The sequence below is a fragment of the Semicossyphus pulcher genome, unplaced genomic scaffold, assembly GCF_022749685.1.
Source record: "Semicossyphus pulcher isolate SPU_LCO1_2020_fin unplaced genomic scaffold, fSemPul1.0.p SCAF_3, whole genome shotgun sequence".
Classification (NCBI taxonomy): domain Eukaryota; kingdom Metazoa; phylum Chordata; class Actinopteri; order Labriformes; family Labridae; genus Semicossyphus; species Semicossyphus pulcher.
Window position 1 is genome coordinate 17,624,791 of NW_027211704.1, and position 22,166 is coordinate 17,646,956.

At 40.3% G+C, this 22,166-nt stretch overlaps 1 protein-coding gene across 1 annotated transcript; it reads right to left on the reverse strand.

The window, feature by feature from the left end:
* Window positions 1-5,194: 5,194 nt before the first annotated feature.
* LOC138606489 (nuclear receptor subfamily 1 group D member 1-like) lies at window positions 5,195-15,492 on the reverse strand. The gene is made up of 8 exons (XM_069678956.1): window positions 14,935-15,492; window positions 9,632-9,943; window positions 9,437-9,525; window positions 9,174-9,318; window positions 7,173-7,741; window positions 6,885-7,070; window positions 6,567-6,777; window positions 5,195-6,445 (listed from the first exon to the last, which is right to left on the reverse strand). The coding sequence occupies exons 1-8, from the start codon at window positions 14,957-14,959 to the stop codon at window positions 6,249-6,251; spliced, it is 1,734 nt and encodes a 577-aa protein (XP_069535057.1). The 5' UTR covers window positions 14,960-15,492; the 3' UTR covers window positions 5,195-6,248.
* Window positions 15,493-22,166: the final 6,674 nt, after the last annotated feature.

The following is a 22,166-nucleotide window of genomic DNA, read 5'->3' on the forward strand; positions in this document are numbered from 1 at the left end:
GATTTTTTCCTTTAAGCTCGTTTGTTTAGCAGATGTTGAGGAAGACTCTTCTTAAGACACAGGTCAAATATTGTTTCCTTGATAGTAGTCCTGTAAATCCAGTACGTATTTCTAGAAAAGTCCCAGTTTCTCTTCACTTGTTTCACAGAGTTTGCGTGGCCAGAAACACTGCAAGCCGCGAACAGAAATGTCTGTAGAAGAGTTGTTGCTCTGAATTTATCTCCAGCGTGCGGATTACACCGAAGCTTTAAAGGCCTGCATGTGGTTAATCTCTTGCTAACCCTGATCCCATGCCACCCCTATCAACGGTCTGAAGAGGACACTCTAGCAAAGTCCAGGTAGTCCAAAACACTGAGATGAAGCCAGACCGTACCACTACAGTAGCTAAACAGGGGTGCCGTTTATGTCTCTTTACACAAGCAAAAATCCCTTCAACATTGTTTCAGGACATTTAATCACCCCCGTGCCCACCAGGATGACTCATAGGACTTACATATCTGAACTACATGTGCATTACACAACTATTTTGGTATATTTGATAATGTTGAATCATTAAATTAATTAAATCATATTGTACAGGAATAAAATCTGAAAATAAAACCAATAAACTAACATGTTGACTGACAATGTTAGTATCTAGTCTTATAAGAACTTATGATGCATGACTTTTGAACTACTTAAATGTCCTCATTGTCATCAAATGTTTGCCTTTATGCACTTCTATTTGTATAAAAAAATATATATACCTTGTATCTATTTGTATTATATAATTTGACTCCAGTAATCTGACAAATATATGACATCATGTTTTTTTTTGTGTACGACACTGGTTTAGTAACAGGCAAATCAGACTAATGAGATTAAACTCAAGAACATTGTGGAGCACACACATAAGCTTAAATAATGAGATTTACCAGCAGCACCCACCTTTGATCTACTTTTACAAATTCATTTAAACGTTCTCTGTGGGAACAAGAGGCCACCCGGAAACAACCTGATATAGGACTCTAAAGAAATCTTGTATTCTAATACCAATTTTGTCCACTAAAGATATGGATAATAAAGTTAGGATACACATGGGAAAACCACTGGAACACACAAAAAAATGCTATACCAAAGTACTAAATTATATTAGAGAGTGCTGCAGTTTTAATGATTTTAAATGTAAGATGAAATCATGGCTAAAATCAACCCAATAATGTACCCATCACACATAAACGCAAACAGCTTTTGTGTTTTAATCTTGTGAAATGTTGTTGTTGTATAGTGAATATGTACTGTCTGGTAATTGTGTTTTTTATTCTTTTTACTTGTAATTGTTCTTTGTTTCCTGCCCAGGGACTACAGATGCAAATTAGCTTATATATAACTCTGGTACAGTAAAGAAGCTCTACAATGTGCCTGTTAAATAAACGAATAAAACAAAATAAAAATATGGACACACAAGTTAACTGAGGATGACACTGCTTACCTTACAGCAATCCAAAGTCACCTGACTAACTCACCGCTACTGCCCTATTCACTTACTTGAAACAAGGGGTAATGCGGGTAATGACCGCTGATGCTACTGAACCACTTTCTGTAGATGGTGGCTAAGGTTGACTCCTCTTGAAACACTGTCCATAAAGTTAGTTCATTAGCTGGTTAGCTCATTGAGGTCTGAATGAAACTGGACACAGTAATGCTCGCGGCAGGTATCCCAGACCGACAGATACCCATCCTGAGGCGAGGAGCTAACGTTGGTAGTATATATTGTAGAGAAGGATTCGCGCCAGGGCTCGCGCAAACTCAACTGCCAAGAGCGTAAAACGATACACTGACATAAACAGTACCTGAACTGTCGTAACATCCAAGTCGGTCAAGCCAAACAGTTAGGTTGCTCACGGACACAGAACATTTTAAGCATTTAAAAGTTATATACGATGTTACAGTATTCAGTTAATCATACGACTGACCAGTAATTTTAAGACCCCGCAGGCACCCTGCGAGACAGGTGGGTGCTGCTAGCTCTCTGCTCAGTGTTATCTCAGATAATTTTGTAACTTGACCTCTTGGCCGTTGATGCCCTTAGGATATTTTTTAATGTCAATATCAAACAAATAATGGCACACTATGCAGTCCATTGTACTACCATGCCGTCGAAGAAGTCTGTGCTCAAGCTTTTTCGGTGAGGTGTGGTAGCACTTCATTAGCATTCCGTTTAGCATTAGTATTCCTGTCTGCTACTTTCCGTGTTGTCTGCGTTCACCTTACCTGGCTTGTTAGCTTTGAGTCGACGGACGGTTAAAAAGCTAATTCGCTAGCTAATAAATTACCCACCCACGGGTATGGTTTCTGTAATAACTTGAGGTTTGCCAACCCCCGCCTCTGTCCGGTGCCAGCCTCTCGTACAAATATAGTTACTTTTGGCTCCAAAATAACGAAATGTCGACGGCCGAAATGCCAAAGTCGAGCCTTGTTAACGGCAGTGACGTCACAGTGACAACGTGCATTTTTTTTTAACAGTCTGTTGTTGCACTGGGAGGTCCTAAAATAATCAAAATTTAACTCATACCAAAAAGCCATACATGGAAATTATTTTATAAACAACACAGATCCATATAATAACGTTTGGATTAAGTCCTTCTTTTTTTTTTTTACCCTCTGTGTGCTGATTCTTTCCTATTGTATTGTACTGTATAAGCTGCTGGAGACTGAATTTCCCAGAGGGAGTCATCCCAAAGGGATCAATAAAGTTGAGTCTAAGTCTAAGTCTAGACAACAAGTTCTTTTATGACCAGAAGGGGAACTATATGACAACGTCGTGGTTATATCCCAAATGTACTCTTTGTAATGTTCATATGCAACCATATGAGTCTCCACCAAGTCCTCCACAAGTCAAATATGGATGTTGACCTAGAGAAAAGGACAATTTATGATTATGATCAATGATCTTTAAAGGTTTGCCATGCTCGATACTTTTAGAGAACTTTAAAGCTCCTGTGAGGAGTTTTTCACCAATTATGAAACAGACTCAAATTAATTCTGATCAAAAGCAAACCAGACCATCATCAAGACTGATTATTTCTATATAGATATTTTTAATGCCTGAAACTGCTGGTGGGGGGTAGGTGTCAGAGGAAGCGATTAACTGCACGCTGCCTTTGTTTACATTTTCCAGGGTAGAAAATTTAAAGTGAGTGATACAAATGCCAAATGAAGAGAGCAGGATGAGATTTTATGTTAAAAACCATCACTGAAGCATGTACAGGACAAAATCAGCAATGAGATAAGAGGTACGGCTTTGTCCACATGGGGCGCCAAAATCAACACAAACCGAATGTTCCTCTCAGCAGTTTTAAGGGAATGTCACATAAGGTCCCCAGAACATCCTCTCTCCTATGTTGAATGTCAGTTAGTCACTTAGGAGCTTCTCAATTATTTACATAATCATAATTAGTGTCGGGAATTATGGCTCTTCGAAGGGAGCAGGATCTTGTGGTCCTTTTCCTGAGCTGTTCAAAAGAACAGTTAATCGTTCGCAAACGTCACAAAGCTACAAGGTAGTGAGTGGTCAGACTCGTTTGGTTACCTCAGGTAATTCAGCATAAAGGGGAGTGGATCTCGGGCAGGGTAAAATTTGGACACGACTATGAAAAGATCGGCTCTCACCTATGTCTCGGTTCCCAATGTTCGCACCAAAGAGGCATTCAAAAGAATCGGATCGTTTGCAAACGTCACAACACTGATCATAATATTCATGAGATTTTGTAATTATAAAATATGTTTCTAGGTTAAATAATACAGGCCATACAAAACAATAGGGAAGACAACAGTAAATGGTATACTGCTTGAAAACAGACAAAAACATTAAAGCCAGAGTCATATTAAGGATGCAATAAATCTATATTCCAGGTAAACCTTTAGTTACTTACCTCAGTGTGTGCTTCATACCTGCAACCACCAGGTGGGGTCATTGCATAAGAATATATTACTTAGAATATTATTCGAAGAGAAGGAACTTGCTAGACACATATTAGACAGTGAGGTAGGTAATTCTAATCCAACAGTTTTTACAAAGTAGACTAAAGTAGTGTTAACCCATCTGCTCATTAAGTTGATGTGATGTATACACAAGCTATAACGGGTTACACTGGTTTTGTCAAAAGTTGATTCAAATTTTTAGGACTACTGTTTCTTGTCCATGTCTTTTTGAGATGCACTTTGATAAACCACAGAGATGCCGACTTGTCACTGTGTAATAGTAAATACACCTCTGGTGTTGCATTTGTCTGTGTTTTTGTGTACTAATAGGTAATATTATCATTGATTAAAATAGAGCTTTGTCCTTATACTCTAAAGTCATGGCCAAACTTAGTTCTTGTTGTTATCGTTCTGTCCAGCAGGTGGCACTTGAAGACCTCTACTGTTCCATAGAAATATCTAGAACACTGGTTGTCTAAGCTGCAGCAGACCTTTTTTTTCTGATGCTGCATTAAGAATAAAAGTTGGCTAATTTGAAAAAAATGGAAGGAGAGCTGTCAATCATTACTACCTCAGAAAGAGTATTCATTTTTAGCATGCATCCTCACTATTCTTCTGTATGTGTTTGTCTGATAATGGCAGTAAATAAAGGTCTTCCGGCAATATGATTAAAAACATGTTAAGACAATATGGAGACTTACGAAGGTCAGAGTTGCTGTCTGTGTCAAATGTTCCCAAACATTAAGGCTATGTTTATTTTTACCCACAGCCTCCAGTAGACTGTAGTGATGGCAGTGGAGGGGGCTTCTCCTGTCTGGCACCCTGACTATTCACCTCCAGAGCATTTCGCGTGTCCTGAATTAACCTTCAGTCTATGTGTGATTTCACTGACACATTATATTATATATATATATATATATATATATATTTATATATATATTTATTTATGTCACTGAACAGAATCTTTCTCTGATAGTGGCAAAGAATATAACTTGCAGTCTAATGCTCCTTGTTTATTTATCACACACTCAAAAATCAAGTGGTGTTTCTCCCATGGCTCTCCGACCTGGAGCATGATTGGCTCATTGCTTCTGTTGCTAAGCTACAGCTCCATGGTATGCCGTCTTGGAAATACTACAGATATCATCACTTTAAAGAGAGAAATGAAACAACTGAGCACAAGAGAAATGCTTTATAATGTTATTTAATAATGGTACTCTATGGTGTAGCCATAAAACATTTACAAAATATTCACAAGGTGATGCAGTCAGTTGACAATACATTTATTTCAATTATATATCTTCAAATAAAAAGTTTATACTCTGCACAATTCAAATGCTGCTTTCTCTTTGCAGTCTATAGAGCAATCTATTATCTGTGACATCATACAATAATTCAACACTAACTTCATTTACATATCCGATAATCTGCAAACTAACAAGAACCAAGAATAAAAGTTATGTACAAAATTTACAATAAAACACCTTAACATATAACCCATCATACGTGGTCTAAAATGACCAATAATTTCTCCCTGATTTCTGCATTAGAATACAATGCGTCTTACTCTCATTTCTTAAAAATGTTACACATTTTTCAATCACGGATGATCTTCTTAAAGATTTCCCCACATGGTGACATTTTGTGAAAATAGCTTATTTCATTTCAACAGGGCGTACACAAACCATCCTCCCAACTGCTTATCAGACATTTCTATTGCTATGTTATATATTGATTTCAGAGGTCTTCTCAATGTATGGAAAGTGCCCTTTTACACATGATAGCATGAATGTAGTTTTATAAAATCATTGTTGGTGAATGTTTGTACATGTTTCTGTTTCTCTAGGCAGGAGTTTGTGCTTCCCTCTTGCTAGCTTTGTGAGGCAGAAAAGGATAAAGTCTAGTGAGGAACAGCCGGCTCTTCTTTTTGGTCTTCAGAACAAAAACTCTGACAAACTCCGGGAGGGAGAGGTGATGACTTTGTGGTCTCATGTTTACTTGACAAACCCAAGGAAGAACACAGTCCAGGTTTTTGTTTAGAAATCCTGGAAACAACTGGAGGAGGAATCAGTTTGAGATCAGGAGCCTCCACCTCCTGCTGTGCCTACGTCCTTGACTGATTTCTTTTCCAAGTTTGCTGTCTCACAGCATCGGACTTGGCACAGCTCCCGCAACAACTGTCCATCATGCATCGGCCAGTGTGCTGTATGTTGCAGGCCAGGCTCGCATGGAGAGAAGGGAGGCTCCCCAAAGCAGACACCTCAGTTAGCTTTAGCTCTTTGAGTTCATGGATCTATGCGGAAAGCTAAAAGCTTGTCAGAGTGGTGGTTGTTCAAGGTGCGCAGGTCTGGCAGACGTAGCAGCAACTTTGGGAAAAGGGTGCTGTCATCTGGGCGGCGACTGGTGATGAGAGAGCGCAGAGCTTTTATAAGATTCTCCTGCAGCTGCTCAACTGCTCCCACCTCCACTATGCCAGAGCGATCTGGAAATACAAAAGGAAGGGGAAATTCAGGTTAGACACAAGGCAAACTGAGCTAACAATATTTGCTTGTATATATATGTACACAGTAGGTGAGTGTCACATATATGAGTATGTGTCTTACCGGCAGAAACCAGCACAACAGCCATGAAAAGTGCCATCTCATCTGGCTCCAGACCCATAGATCCTAGCTTCTCACTGAACTCAAACATGGCGTCCAGTAAGGAGCCCATGCCAAGAGCCCTCAGTGATGCCAGAGAGTACGTCTGCCCATTGAGGAAGGTCACCGTCCTCTCCTTGGGATCAAACAGTGAACAGAACCTCACCATCAGAACCTGTCGACACAAAAAGACCAGGTAAGCAAGAGAAAACACTATCAAGGTTAGGAAAAATTTTACAGAAAATCTCCCACATTCCCTCCAACAAATTTAACTGGATTTACCTGGAAAGTGCCAGATTTGAGCAGCATGACCTGATCATGCTGGCTGAGACTCTGGAAGCCTGGGATGCTCTTTGCAAACTCCACCACTTCTTTAACAGCAGGAGTGAAGCACTGAGAGAAGGACTCCCAAACCTCCTGACTGGAACGACTTGCTGGAGCCACAGGACAGGAATTAAGTGGACAAGCCTGCAGGAGAGGCAGAGAGAAGGTAGGAAAGGAAGTGTTATGGACTTTTAATTGACATTAATTGATGTATATAGAGATACTGGATATGAAAAAAGGTCTTACCAGCACTTTGGCTCCTCCATTTAGCTTCCAGGGGCAAGGACTCTGGTTCTGGGAATCTCTTGCTGTGTAGCTGCACTGATTGGCTGAGTAGGACTGAGATGATTGACTGCCACTGAAGGGGCACTGATTCTGATTGGAGAAGTTGTACTTGGCATTATCGACGTTAGCGTAAGTGGAGTTTACGTTGTTGTTTGGGGCGACGGGGCAGGTGTTGGGGACGTGGTAGTTGGATGTGAGGTTCGCCTGCTCCACCCGAGCTGTGTGCTGCGTCTGGGTCGCTGAGTGTGACAGGGAAGCTTCTTGCACTGAACTGTTGAAAGAGGAATTGCCGATGTTGCCATTGCTGGCAGCCATCTTGGGGGGTTTCACGTCAATCAAGTTGCTGCAGTAAGACTGTGATATGGAGCCGGCTCCTTCATTTGTCTCGTTCTGTGGACTGCAGGGGGCGTTAGGAGGAGGCGACACCTCCATTTCCATGGAAGCTGATTCGTTGAGGCTGTTCATGTAGCTCTGCATCTCATCCAATAATCTCTGCTTCTCCCGTTTGGGAATACGCCCAAAACGCACAGCTGAGGACAACAAGAAGAGAGCATCCTCTGTTAGCAATTACTGGCATGGAGCATTAATATCGCTGCCAGGTTCTTATTGGCAGAGATACAGCAGAACACTCAGGCTTTTAAAAGTATTTACACATTCAAACAATGCAGAGAAACAACCACCTCTTGTTTTAATATGGATACTACATCTGACGCAGGATCTGTAATCTCTATGAGGATTACTAATCCAGAGATACTATACTGTCTCTGACTATTCTCTGTCCATCACAGCTGTTTCACCCCAATACAGACACTTAAGCCTTCATCTCATCTGATGGCCTCATCTTCCTCTCCAGCCATTACAATCCTCCCTTCCCCCTTTTCAATACCGCACCTCCACTGACAGCCCTATTTATAGCTCGCTGTATGCAACACCACCTCCCCCCGTCTCTCTCCCTCTCTGTCTTGATGTTAAGCGCTCGCACTCTCTTTTTTCAGTGGAAGTAGGTCACTGGGGCGACCGCGTTGAACATGATGTCATTAGCAAAGTAACAGAGTGAGAAGTGGAAAGGTCAAGAAGAAAAGAGGCAGGTAGGACAAGTAGAGAGGAGGGGACAGAATTAGTGATCAAAAATGTATCTGCGATTCTCATGTTGTCAAGTCAAAGACCTGATGTGAAAATGAATAGTGGCTTTGTGGAAATTACATTTTTTTAACTTAAATTTGTGTGCCTATTTAAATAAATAGGCAAAATGTAAAGCATGGTCGTAAAGGATAAAGTAGGTCTGCTGAGATCAGAGGAATTAGCAGGTGATTTTTCACTCTCGCATTTGGCTTTTTTGGGTCAGCTAAAAATGTTTGCTCCATTAAAACCATGATTTATTATCACCTAGTTTAGTCACATCCCGAGAGATCAGAGTCCTGCGGTGAACTAATGCAGTCGAGCAGATGAAGCATAGCCATAATATTTAAATTTCAACTCGAGCACTGTATGTTTTGGTGATTAACATGACAGAATTACATTATTGTTTGTAAATGTCAGTGTTGAAAAATATTGAAAGGGTTAGGCTTTACATCAAACTGGGTAATCAACAACTTTGTGCCCCAATTTCCAAAAACAAACTAAATTTGGCACAGTTTCTCTGTGACTGATGACTGCTGGGACTCAGAGTTCCTCTTGCCATAAATCAGACAGCAGGGCAAGGAGAGAGGAAGACAGGAGGGAACAAAAGAGGAAAGGAGGGGAGAAAAGAGAGAGAAGAAGATGACGAAGAAAAGACATTTCTTGCTGGGGAGTGTGACCCGTTTTAAATTAGGAATTAAATGTAACAAATTCAAGCACCTGATCCAACTGTGTATACCTGAATCTCTACAATCCCCTTTTCTACACTTAAAAGCTAAATCCACTGAGTTTTACTTGCCATATGTGTAAATATGTTCTTTTAGGATATTAAGAGTCTCTCACCATCTCTGGACATGCCCACGGAGAGACACTTCTTAAAGCGGCAGTGCTGGCACCGGTTTCGGTTCATGCGCATGATGAGACACTTCTCGTTCTTCACACACATCTTGTAGTGGATATTCTGCTGAATGCTGCGTCTGAAGAAACCCTGGAGAAGTCACAAAAGGAAAAAGAGTGTGAGGAGTGTCTTTTGCGTTAATGTGTAAGTGCTTGAACCTGCTGCATACAAAGACATGACATAATACAGTATCTTTGTTCAAGCTCACCTTGCAGCCTTCACAGGCGTGCACACCGTAATGGAACCCAGATGCGATGTCTCCACACACCTTACACAGAAGCACCATACCTCCGGTCTCTATAAAAGAGGCACACATCCATGATTAGAGAGAGAAGTACAATAACAAAGTGCCTGCAGAATAACATGAAGAAGAACAGGAGGGATGGGAGTGAGGGGTACTTACTGGTGAATGTGCCAGTGAAACCACAAGGTCTCTTGGCCACTGTGGGGTGGCTGTAGGTGGCCGATGATACGGTCGTTATGTGGGCCACCGGAGCATTGTTTACTTCAGGAAACTGGAAGACCATTCTCCTGGAAGGACTTCTTCCCCCTTGTTCCCCTCTCTGCTTCACGGGCCCGATCTCCTGAAAGGAGCTGCTCTCTGGCGATGAAGGTTGCGAGTGGGAGGAGGGTGACTGGGTCTGGTATCCACTTGAAGGGCTGCCAGGGCTGGGGCTTGCACTGCCGGTCGAGCCAGCATACAAGATAACACCACCTGGAGGAACAGAGAGGGGCAAGAACACGGTTCAATCATCTTCATCTAGGTCACAGTTCTCATGTGAATGGGAGTGTTGAGCAATGCTCCACTTTGATTCAGTGAGCTTACTTGGCAGACTTTAACAACCTTACACACAACCCTGATCATGTTTGGAAGGCAGATATTTGATCTGATGAATTATTTAGAAAAAAATGTCAGCTAGAGAAACAATAACTCTGACCTGGATATCTGAACGAAGGCTTTGTATGCCAGTGGGCGGGTTGCCAGTTGGAGAGTGTTAGGTGAATAAAAAAGCTAAATACACAAAGACCAGGCAAGAAAAATACAAGTATCTGCTGCTTGAACCAGCACCCACACTGAGGTTAGTATGAATTTTATAGTCTGATAAGAGAGGATGTCCACAATTATTAATCTGTAATACAAAAGCTAAAATTGTATCACAGTGTAGCAAAAAGTATTTTTATTTAATTATATTAAATACAGCAAATCTACGTGCAATACCATAAAATCAAATCAAATTATGACAGTCATTTACAATTAGTGCCATAAACAGGCGATAAACAAGCCTTTGTTTGGTGCTGTCACATCAAGTCGGAAATGCCCTATTACCCCTCAACCCACCACCCGCCCGCCTCCCTTGTTTTGAAGACAGTATTCTTCCCTTCAAAATGAAAGACTGCCCCTCACGTGCAGGCTGAGCCAGCCAGCTGCCTGCTTGCTTTCAGCATCGAGCCTTTCCTCCTCTCCCTCCTCCCCTTCTTCTCTATCCTCCTCCCCTCCCACCTCCGCCTCCCTCCCCTCCCCTCCCCTCACTGGCTGCGGGCCTGCAGACCCATCTATCCGCCAGCCACCTGACCGAGAGCTCACATGGACTCTTGACACAGTTCCCGCCCGGCTCACAAGGCTCTTTGCGCAGTCCCGTGTAGACAACAGCAGCAGCACAATAACAAGAGCTGGGGCTGATCACGTTTGGAATAGAGAGCTGCTTTAATGCTGTGACTACAGACGCAGAGGGAAGCGAGCAGGGCACAGTTACCTCTGCATTCCACTAGGAACTGAGCAGAGGGTTACAGTCACGTTGTTCAGGGCCGTTATTTTTTTACACATTAAAATTATTTGCTTGAGGGTTTTAGTTATTTATAGTGAGCATTTTATGTATTTATACCACAAAATAAAACCCATCAAGACTAATTTACCCTCTTGTAAGGATGCCACATTAGACAAGAATTAATATATTTCTGCTCATTCAGGCTCCCCTCGTCTTCACATCAGGGTTTGCCCTCCTTTTTATTTGCTATTAGATCACTGTGTCAGGTATCTAAATACTGGAGCATATCATCCTGCCAGCTAAAATGTTGCCCGTGTGCAGAATTTACATGCAACACAATCTTCATTCAGAATCTGGCCTCATATCATGATCATCACGATTTCACCTCCTGGGTTACTATTGGACAGATAAATATATATTCTTTGAACTAGCAGCCTTGGTTACAGAGCTGCAGTGGAGTAAAGTAAAGGGTTTGTCTAACTCTAGTGGCAGTGCTATCTCCAACAATATCCTTGGACTTCTTACTCATTCTGTGCACATTTCCTCTCAAGGACCTTGACTCATCTGAGAAAAAAGCCTCCCCCGGCTCGGGTGCTTTCTCTCCTTGAGACAACACGTGCTGCATTTCTGCTCTAAGTGCCTCCTTAATTCCACTGCTCACACGTGTCAGCACTGAATGCAAGGTACCCTGAGCCTGACGGCCTGTGTGTGGTGGCAGCTGTGGTGTCAGACAGTGACCTCACTTCACACACAAATGTTGCATGTGCAGGATGCTGGTTTGTTTGTGGGAGGAAGATAAAGCTTTATGGTCATGTGTATCACCTGCAGAGGACCGGGTCACACCCCACTGACACATGAACTCCACACCCACCTTCTACATTGACATTCTCCGCCCCCACGGCATAAAAACATTCCATATTCTTTCTCCTCGTAAGCATTTCCTGGAATCTGGTTTGACTGGGTGCCAGAACGAGCTCTGGGAATATCATCCCTGCACAGGTTACAACATGTGACCTGTGGATACACACAGAGCCATATGGGCTACAGCATAAACAAAACGCTCCACCGCCCCCCCCTTTTTTTCTTTTTTTTACCATGACTTCCTCTCTCATGTCTGGGCATGCATGCATGGACACCACGTTCCTATAATGTCTGGGGCGGAGACACCCTCTCAACCCCAGCTAGTCTGTCCTCATGTGAACATACAAAACTGTGCATGGGCAGTAAGCCTCACTACACGTGAAACAGCTGGCCTCATGTCATGGGCCTATTTATGAAGTACTTTTGAAGGAGGGTGTTTCTCTGACGGCAACGGGGCAAATTATTCTTTTATGTCACATGAACCTCCGTTATTGCTAAACATTTATGATTCCATTGTATGTTTTTCTACTTTGGAATTGTGTTTCAAAGCTTAACAGACTTTTACTTGTGGGTTCTTTTGGGTTATGCCGTTCATAAGTGATAGACTAAAAGAAGGTTGTAGTGAATACTTGAATAGAAACTTGATCTGTCATTGGATCAAGATCAGCTTTTAATATGAATTAGCTAGGTGTGTGACCGTCTGTCACACTGACAATCAAAGGGAATCAGGTTTCAGTCAGTCTGGTTTCAGTCAGGCCATAATCATACCTTTAGGTCACAAGGTCACTGAGCACTAGAGGTTACATTAACAGGGGACATCAATTAGTCCCACTCCATGAATCAGGACACAATGCACGTGGCTGAAACTACTATGACTCAAAATAGTCCAAATATGTGCAAAAACAGGCTCAATAAAATAACATGAGATCAGTAAAACAACATGAGGAATAGACTGAGCAGCAGCCCTGCACTTAAAAACCAATAACAGGTAGTGAATCATGTTTATGCTGCTGTTATTTTCATTATTTCGAAACCATTTTGAAATTGTTCTGTTATGCCCTTTGCCCTCCCTTTTGTTTTTAAGCAACATTATATTGATTATGCCACACATCTAGGACTAGGTTACTGATCGCAGTCTACAAAATCCTTAGCCTATCTTTCAAAATAAATATGTGCAAGAGTAAATGATAATACATTTACATTTATTTTAACAATGTTATATCTTCATTGAGTCCTACAAAAACACACTGGTTCTTTTCTCCTCAGCTTTGTTAAATGTAAAATCTGTGTTTATAACAATGTGAAATGAAACCAACAAGTGGTTAGTCATGTCACCCTTAACCCAGGTTGAATGAAGCCAGATGTAGGTTAATGTGTCCTTCACACACTTAATAGTCATAATCCGCATTAAATATGGCCCACTGTAATTACTTAAAAACATTTAAAACCAGTTACAGTAACCAGTACGAGAGAAAATACTGTTAAACCTCTCTGACCCACTGACCAAGCTATCCGCAGATGAAGAGGAATCCCCGTGCGAGCAGAGAGCGAGCAGGGTGCACGCGTTGGAGGGGAGCGACCGAGAGGGGCGGGTTGCTTGGGAATCAAGCGCTGCACGTGGATATTGAGGCTGTATACACGTGCTATCAGCCCGAGGCGGGGTAACTGCGTATTAAAAATCAGGCGCATGATTCTGAATATCATCTCGACGGTTACTACCCAGGGTGCACTGGGCGAACATTTGGAAAGACATGACAGCGACAACAGTCTTTCGCTGTTCAAGGACGTTTTAATGTCTGAGTAGTAAACCTAGATAGGCTATATGATTTATATTAGAAATTTGATAATTATTCATGGTGGCCCCTATATACATGACATTTCTATATCGGTGTCTATTGCACCAAATGCCTTACTATAATATAATATCTATTTCAATTTTTAATCGCTCTCAGACTGTATAGTAGCCTAGTATATATTGCCAAAAATACTGTATTACTGGAGACGTTAATATTAACTGTCATATCCGTAAGCCACAGTTAAAATATGTTTTCGTGCCACGAAATGTACGGGAAAGTGTTCGCTTGTTTCAGCCTGAAAGGTGCGTTTCCGGTTCTGGTAACTGGACTTGAACTGGACGTTCACTTCCAGCACTGTTCTTCCGGTCATGGCCAGTACATGGATGGAAAACTTGGCACTGGTTACTTGTTTTGACCCAGTGGGCGTGACTGCTCCTTGACATACTCACATGTGTTTGGGGGAAAGTTGCACTTCAGCCAACTATATTATAAACAGCCTAGTTAAATGACTCACACACTGTAAAAAATAACCGACACTCTACCACTACCCGTAAATGCATCATCCGCTAAGATACGAGGGAACTACGGCAGCTGCTTCTAAATTTAAGCACATAATGTAGTAAGTGAGATTCAGTTACATGAGAATAACCAAAATAAAAGATACGTAAAGTGGAATAGTTGATTGTGCCGCTCGAAAACGTCCCCGGTAAGGTAGGCATTTAGGGTTGCGCGTGAGTTTGTTTACATGCAGAGAATCGGAAGTCCACCCCAAAGATTGACGAGAGAGGACTTCCCTCCCCATGCTCAGCTCACTCACTCAAAACTCTCCCCTGTCTACAGCCCAGAGGCACTTGGCATCATGCCATATGTTACACAGCTGAATTACACCTAAAACCATGCAATTTTCTACCCCAAATTATATACCATGTCTGAGCAAGTGAATTACAGCAAGGTCCCCAAAAGCTGCACATGTTGAAAGTACAGCCCATTCAGCTCTTCAGAAATGAAACATTTCATGCCAAGGAGCATGAATGAGAATATGTCTATAACAAGTTGGTTGGTGAAGATGTTAATTTCTGTAATTATACATGGACAGCGTTGATAAATCCTCAATAGAATTAACAAATTAATATCCTGTCTATTGCCTAAATACTGATGTAGAGAAGTGCAATGGTATCTACTCGTATAATTCACCATTGTCTGCATCTTTATATTATCGCTATTTAAAAAACATTACAAGTTGATTTCAACATTAAAATGAGTACAGTATAAAGCTTACTTACCACCAGGGCTATTACTATTCTCCATGATTCCCAGTTGATCGTTGTGGTTCTGTTGTTCCGTGTAGACGCTTAAAGCTGGACTGAGTGCCTTTGCTTGCCACCGAGGAGTTTCGTTGATATAGGTGAAAGAGTCATAAACTGCCAAGGCATAGAGAGTGTATCCAAAAGCTCAGACCAACCGGAGTGTGCACAGGGTATTGGGGATGAGAAAACCCCGTCAGCGAAGAAAAAATAAAACACTTTTTTAAAGGAAATCAGAACAGATCTCGTAATGATCCAAGTATCTTCCAAGGTGAGTAGAAGCACAGGACTGCTCGGCTCTCCGTCTGATCACCTATGATGCCAAGTGGTAGAATATCACTGAACAGGAGTTGTCTAGATGACCGAGGTCTCAAAGCATTTAGCTGCTTGCCATGTACAGTCACTATTAAAACATGACCGGACTGGAAGTAGTTTAAACACTCCCCTACTCATCAATAAGCAACACGAGTCTTAAAATAACCAGCACGTTTTCAGGTGCCTGAGAAATGTGACCAGTTTTTTCTGCTCTCTTTTTGTGTGCCCCGTCAACCGCCTGTTTGTTGATGTGTATCAGGGATCTCTCTCTCTCTCTCTCTCTTACTCCCCCCTCCTTCTCTCTTTCTGTCACGCTCTCTGAAAACATTTCACCCACCTCCTCTCTTCATGCCCCCACTCTTTTTACTCTTTCTCACTTTTTCATTGGCCGAGAGCCCCGCGTGGAGACGGCACATTGGACTAGTTCGACATTGGAATGCTGGTTAAAGCTCTACAGCATGTGCGCATGGCATGTGAGCTCCCGCTGCCCTACTGACACACATTTTATGCTAATGAGCTGCCTGGGCTCGGCGATAAGAAAACGAGGAAGAGAGCGGGGAAGAGCGCGAGAAGTCTCACTCCTCCCTCGTTTCCTGTGTTCGCTTACAGATTTGTTGTTTTGTAAAGACAGGCAAGAATAAGCTTTAATGCCACGAGAGAAACTGTTTTTGGGTAATCACGCCACCGATTGATTAGCAATAATTTACCAGTGTTTTTAGAAGGCGGGTTGTGCAATCACAACCAAAGAGACGAATCCACTTCTTTCTTCAGATTTTCTAGGAAATTATCAAGTTAGGGGGATACTTTTAGATTTTTGACACACCTCTAACGATTAAACAGTTGTTGTTCAGCTGAGAAAATTGTTCATTCTGTCAAATCAATCATTCCGTTTCATATGTTTTATTTTCAGACCTTTTGCTGATATTTTACCGGTTAAGAGAATCATGTGTTAATGTGTCTTCTTTTATAACATTTACATTTTCATTTTGATGTACATTTTATGGATAGGATGGCTTTAGTGGGAGAAATGTTAAAAAGTAAACAATTAAATAACTATGAATAATAATTGTATTTTAAAAATAATTACTCAATAATTAATTATTTATTCAAAAGATAAGATATGACTATGCTTTATTGGTCCTCAGGAGACAAATTCAACATTACAACAACACAAAAAATTGATCAGTGAAGGCAGTACAAAAATTTAAAAAAAAGTCGAAATAATTGTATAACAATTGGAAATTATAAATAAATTAAACTTATAAAGCTATACAGTGCATCATTCTATGCTGGTTCATGTGTATCACATGTAGACCTATGAGCAATAGAATGACAATTCGATACGCCTAATTCAGCTATGTATTGTCAAGAGGGGGAAGGCACGTGGACAGGCTGTGACACACTCACCTCACATGGTATGAATGTTGTATTTTCTTACTTTCTGTACCTTGAAATTATTTCTTTTAGAAGAGAAATACGCTAACGACATAAGAAAAAAAGTCTTTTAAATTAACAAAGCAAATGCAGAGAAAGTAAGAAAACAAAACACTATACAACCATGTGAGGTGACTGTGTCAATGCCTGTCCACGTGCCTTCCCCGCTCAGAGTAAACTGCATGAGCATAGCGCATGTGCCAAAGCTAACGCCCACTCTATTCAACCGGAAACTGGTGCCGTCTTTTGAGAACGTGTGTGGCTGTCTTCTTACACATAGACGATCTTTTCGAGGAAAAGCTGGCACGTGTGGACAGGGCGGTGCTCACCGTGACTCCCACAACCCCTCCTACTCACCATCACGTTTCCTTTCTCTCCACAGATTGTGTTTGCTGAAAGCCAAAATATCGCTGCAGATTGGCTGGGACAGAGTGAATGTAGGTCAGGAGCTGCTTGTGCAAACATGAGCATCGTAAAATAGCCCAAATGTGCCTGAAACCGCAGTGTCCTTACAGAGAGCACTCAGAAGACCGCCTGTTGCTGGCAGGCACATAGAGAATTATATTTAGGTCACGTAACTGAACCGTGGGGTTTGGGTGGGATGTTTTTATTCAAAACCGTTCGTTCTCCTCGATAGGTGACCTGAATGAGAAACTCCTCACTGCAGCCTTCAACTTGTGGGGAATTAGGCTAAGGGGTCACCACGTGTTTCATATAAAACTCATCACCTGCTTTGGATTTCAGTGTCACCTGCTAGCGAGCCAGGTATCAGTTTCAATTTCAGCCAGGGATCCAATGAAAGAGGAACATTATCTTTTCATGGACCTACAGCAATGTTGCTTTAACATTTTTATTATAACATTACTCCAAATTTGGACTCAGCACTGAGCCAACAAAGTTTGGTTATACAACAGTGACAGTGACTTGGTAATAGGGTCACTTGGTGGTGGAAAGTAGGCGACCTATACTACATTACTGTAGTTAAGTACATTTTTAGGTACCAGTACTTTACTTGAGTGTTTGGTAACACTTAACAACAAGGTACACATCATTTTGAGTACATGCCAGGGAACAAATGAGGAACAATTAAGGAACTACTTACTAGAGAACTATTAGTTAATGAATAACCTATAATTAAATGTATAATAAGAAAATAATGTTAAATATTAGTATTTTCGTAAGCAAGTGAAATGCTAATAGGGAACTACCTGAGTTATGATGACTTGAATTCTCCTATAATTCCTATTGGAGGACTTTATAGTGATGAGTTACTAACCAACAGACTGGATGATCCTTTATTAATCATTAGGTAATGATTAGTTGGCTACTGCTCAGAGTCATGTGTACCTTTTTGTAAAGTGTAAGGGATTCACCTGATGTTAATATAGTCATGAAAAAAAAATGCAAGAAGCATCTATCGCAGCAAATACTTTGAAATCGGGGACACAAGATAAACCCCGTTGTTGCGTCATTCGCATCAACACCGGGGACTTTCTGCTGTCTGCATTAAACAACACAACTCTTGTGTTAAAGTTTCCCACTCAGCCTCTTTTATGAGAATTGACAGTTTACATTTCTGAAGCAGGCTGCAGGGTGTTTCTTCATTAAACAAATACATGAAGTATTGAACCACCATTAAGAAAAGCTCTTAAACTACTACCGTATGACTTACAATGGTCCTTTTATGTTATGTGTTTGGATTACGTAAGAGTATGAGGGCCTGCGGAAAACAATAACGAGAGGAGGAAGATATTTTTTATTTTGGATTTTGAGAAAAAAGTCAAAATGTTGAGAATAAAGTTGAACTAGAAGAGGGAAGAAAAAATTATCACTTTCACAAACAGAAAGCAATCCAAAGCTGAATGTAAGAACCTGAATATAAGATAAATCATATGTAAATGTATTTATGGTTCAACATAAATATCCAGATATGTTGAAAAAGAACTTGACTTGCTCATGCCAAAGTATTTTTAACTCTGGAGCACTGAAGTGCACCAATTGTTGCCTCTTGTATGACCTTTGACTTCTGGCAGTCAAGTAGACATGGTGAGCAAGCTGGTGTGTGTGTGTGTCCTGTGTGGTTTTGGGAGATTTAATTGAACTTCTGCTGACATAGGATGACATGACAACTATCCACTATTACATTTCTGATGTGCATGCCAGGCTGTAGTTTACTTATAAGCTGTTACTTTTCCACTGAACAGAAAGTTAAGTTAGCTTGCAGGCTAATACTCCGCTACGAGTCATTTTGAAATACTGTCAGATCCATGCAATGGTTCTATAATGTTTTCATTCTGCACGGATTACTTTTAACATATTGTGATTGAGTTTAAAATGTGCCATTGGCTTTAATTGGCTCAGATAGGAGTAATATACAGACATGTGCTAACTTGCCGCAGCCACACGTCATATTTGCTTTTTTACTTTTGTTCTGTGTTAACTTGTTTGTTTTCTCTTCCTTCAGAGGCTGCACAGAGGTGGAGCCGGAAGTGTTGGCCATAACTGGAGTTTCTGACATGTGTTTCCAAAATCAGTAAATTATTAACTTATCATTAGCTACTTCATAACATTTTATTAGGGTTTACTCATTAACCAGCAGTCTGGAAGTAATAAGATCCTTTGTATTATTCATATTTTTTTCCAGGTAACTACTCATGATTTAGTGTTTTATTGTCAAGTGTTGCTGAGTGATCCTATCTTTTTTCCTATCTTACTAGTTAATTTCAGGTAAAGATAAAGAGTTTACAAAAATAAACATAGGACCAGTTTATGAAAGAGATTATACTACAAAGCAGTATAGGAAGCTCCACCTCAAATAACTACAACATAAGACAGCTGCTTACATATTAACTCATGAATGAAAATACTGATACTATTCTAACTATAACAGGGGGCAAGTAATTTGATACTTGAAGAACATTTTGTTTGCTAAAACTTCTAAGGTCTCTTTCTGCTTAACCAAACAGGTCATTGTCCTGTAATTGAATATTTTGTGGTATTGCTCCTTTGACGCAATTCTTTCACCAGTGGAGATACTTTAACCACTTTTTAATCTAGTATTAAAACAAATATTTTTTATGAAGGCAATCTTGTAGGCTACATTATTTTGGCATTAAATACTGAGTGTAACACTACCAGTGACTTAAAACATGCTAGCAGGTTTCTCTACCATACAGAGATGTGCTGTACTCTCAGAGAGGTCATAATGGGCTTTCTGACTTATTTCTCTTTTAAAACACAGTAGTGTTTTCATGTCACGTTTCATGTCACATGACAAGTCCTCTGACATGAATATATTTATCTTTTGAAACCTGTTCAACAACTTAATAAAGTCAAGCTTATCTTGGACATAAATCCTCCAGATAAGATTGTCTTTGTAGGTGAAAGATAGATCATCAAAAATTGATTTTATCTGTGCTATTGTTGCAATGAAATGCTGCACTTTTTTTTATTTTTTACTAATAGGTGAAATTCAACAAATTATGAATGATATGTAAAAAATGAATCAACATTATTCATCCAAATGTATTAATTTGTTTAGATAAAACCCTTTCCACAAATTTGCACCAGCTTATATCTTGTGAGGAAATATAAGCAGTCGTCTAAAAACGTTCTATATAGGCCATCTTTTGTCCCTTACCTGAATACACCCAACATTTCTTAGTGGAATAAATAAATGAACAGATTTTATCTAAAGCCCTACAGGGATTCCACAAGAGAACAGGGATCCTCAACTCAAACATGATCTTGAATCTGAGAAACGCCAACAGTGGATGTATTAAGTGATTAAATGGCGCCTCCCTGTGGTTTAAATCGGCTGTTCAGAACATCTCTGGTGGATGAGACAGATGCGTCTTTTGGATCACTTGAACCCACGAAAGAAAACTGAGGTCATCTGCACAGGAAACGTTTTTTGAAGCATGAAGTACTAGTACATCTACTAATACTTATCAATTTATTTACTGGAAGAAAGTCCCTGTTTATCAGAAACGTCATTCTGTGGAGCTTTAGCGTCTTTCACCGTGACCATCAACTATTTAGGTTAGACGGGTCAGGCCCATTCCAACTGGTGGGGGCACAAGTAAACTAGATTTTAAATATCTGACTTTTGTTTTTAAAATATGTATTTTATATATATATACTTATATTTATAACATGTAGCAATCGTTTTATGTTATAAGTCAAACATATTCTTCTAATTCTCAACTTAAAAAACCCCAACCCCCCTCCCCCAAATGGTTGGTTTCCGCCATAAGTTTGAGATGACGCCGGTTCACAGCCACGCACACAGGAGGGGTCGCCACGGACTACTTAGCTTTTGTGTGCCTGAAGTGGTCAGTATATCTTCAAAACCCTTTTCACTGTGTGAATATTAAGCACAATTAGTTTTATGTCACTTTTGTGCCAGTTACACTTACTAGCCATCACTCATCCAGGTGGTTAAGTCCTCTTTCTAGCTAGCTAACGTTAACTGTGACTTGTGATAGCATATATAACATCCAATATAATGTTGAAAATGAGAGCCCAGAGCTGCGTGAATTTTTTTACAGTGAGTCACTGAGCTGTTTTTACCATTAAACACTGAATGTCATTTCCTTGCCATCTCCAGGTAAGGATGCAGAGGAAAATCTCTCCCCCCAGTCCCGTCCTCAGTCAGGAGCAGGTTGATAGTGGAAGATGAAGGTTATCTTTGGTGAGATAAGATTAAGTGGCTTTTTTCTTCATGGAAAATGTGATTTCAATAGGTAAAGAAATATCAAGAACATTACTTGAGTAAAAGTAATAATATCTCATATTGAAAAATAATCAAAATACAAGTAAAAGTCCTGCATTCAAAACTTGAATTAATTGTGCAAAAGTATTGACATCATATATACTTTTAAAAGTACTTATAATTATTGATGTATTACTGTATTCATTACTTTTCACGGCTGATAAAACAGTTAATAAAACTAGTTACATTTTATCCCCAATTTAAAGTTGGAAACTACTGAACTACAGAAACAGATTTGCTGAATTCTTAAAATATTCCCTCCAGTTGTGTTCAAATATATATCTAAATGCAGAAAATTGAATCATTATTTTGGCTTGTATGATGGCCCCTGTTTTAAGCAACATCAAGGAAGGACTCCTCCAGATTTCAGAGCCACCGGTGTGAATTGCAGGACTATTTCCACTGGGTGGCAGTCTTTGTAAAGGAAAAAGAATATGAGGAAGGGGGCCTGTTAAGGGTTATGTTTGCCTCACTTTATCATAGGTGTGTAACAGCAAATATACAGAAAGGACAAAATCAAACATATATTCATTAGCACTAGTACTTTAATTAAAGTTAAAGAACCATCAAAATTAGAACACACAATCCTCTGTAACTGTTTGTAGTGTATGCACGCACTGTGCTTAGGGTTGTGAAAACATATTGTGACTTATGGAATTTACCAGTTTCTCTTTGTCTTATTACGATG

Coding starts and splice junctions, on each gene's coding strand:
- LOC138606489 (XM_069678956.1), bottom strand. CDS start 14,959: ATGGAGAATAGTAATAGCCCTGGTG. Junction 9,944..14,934: donor GAATAGTAATAGCCCTGGTG/GTAAGTAAGCTT, acceptor CTGTTCCTCCAG/GTGGTGTTATCTTGTATGCT. Junction 9,319..9,436: donor ACGCCTGTGAAGGCTGCAAG/GTGAGCTTGAAC, acceptor TGACTTCTCCAG/GGTTTCTTCAGACGCAGCAT.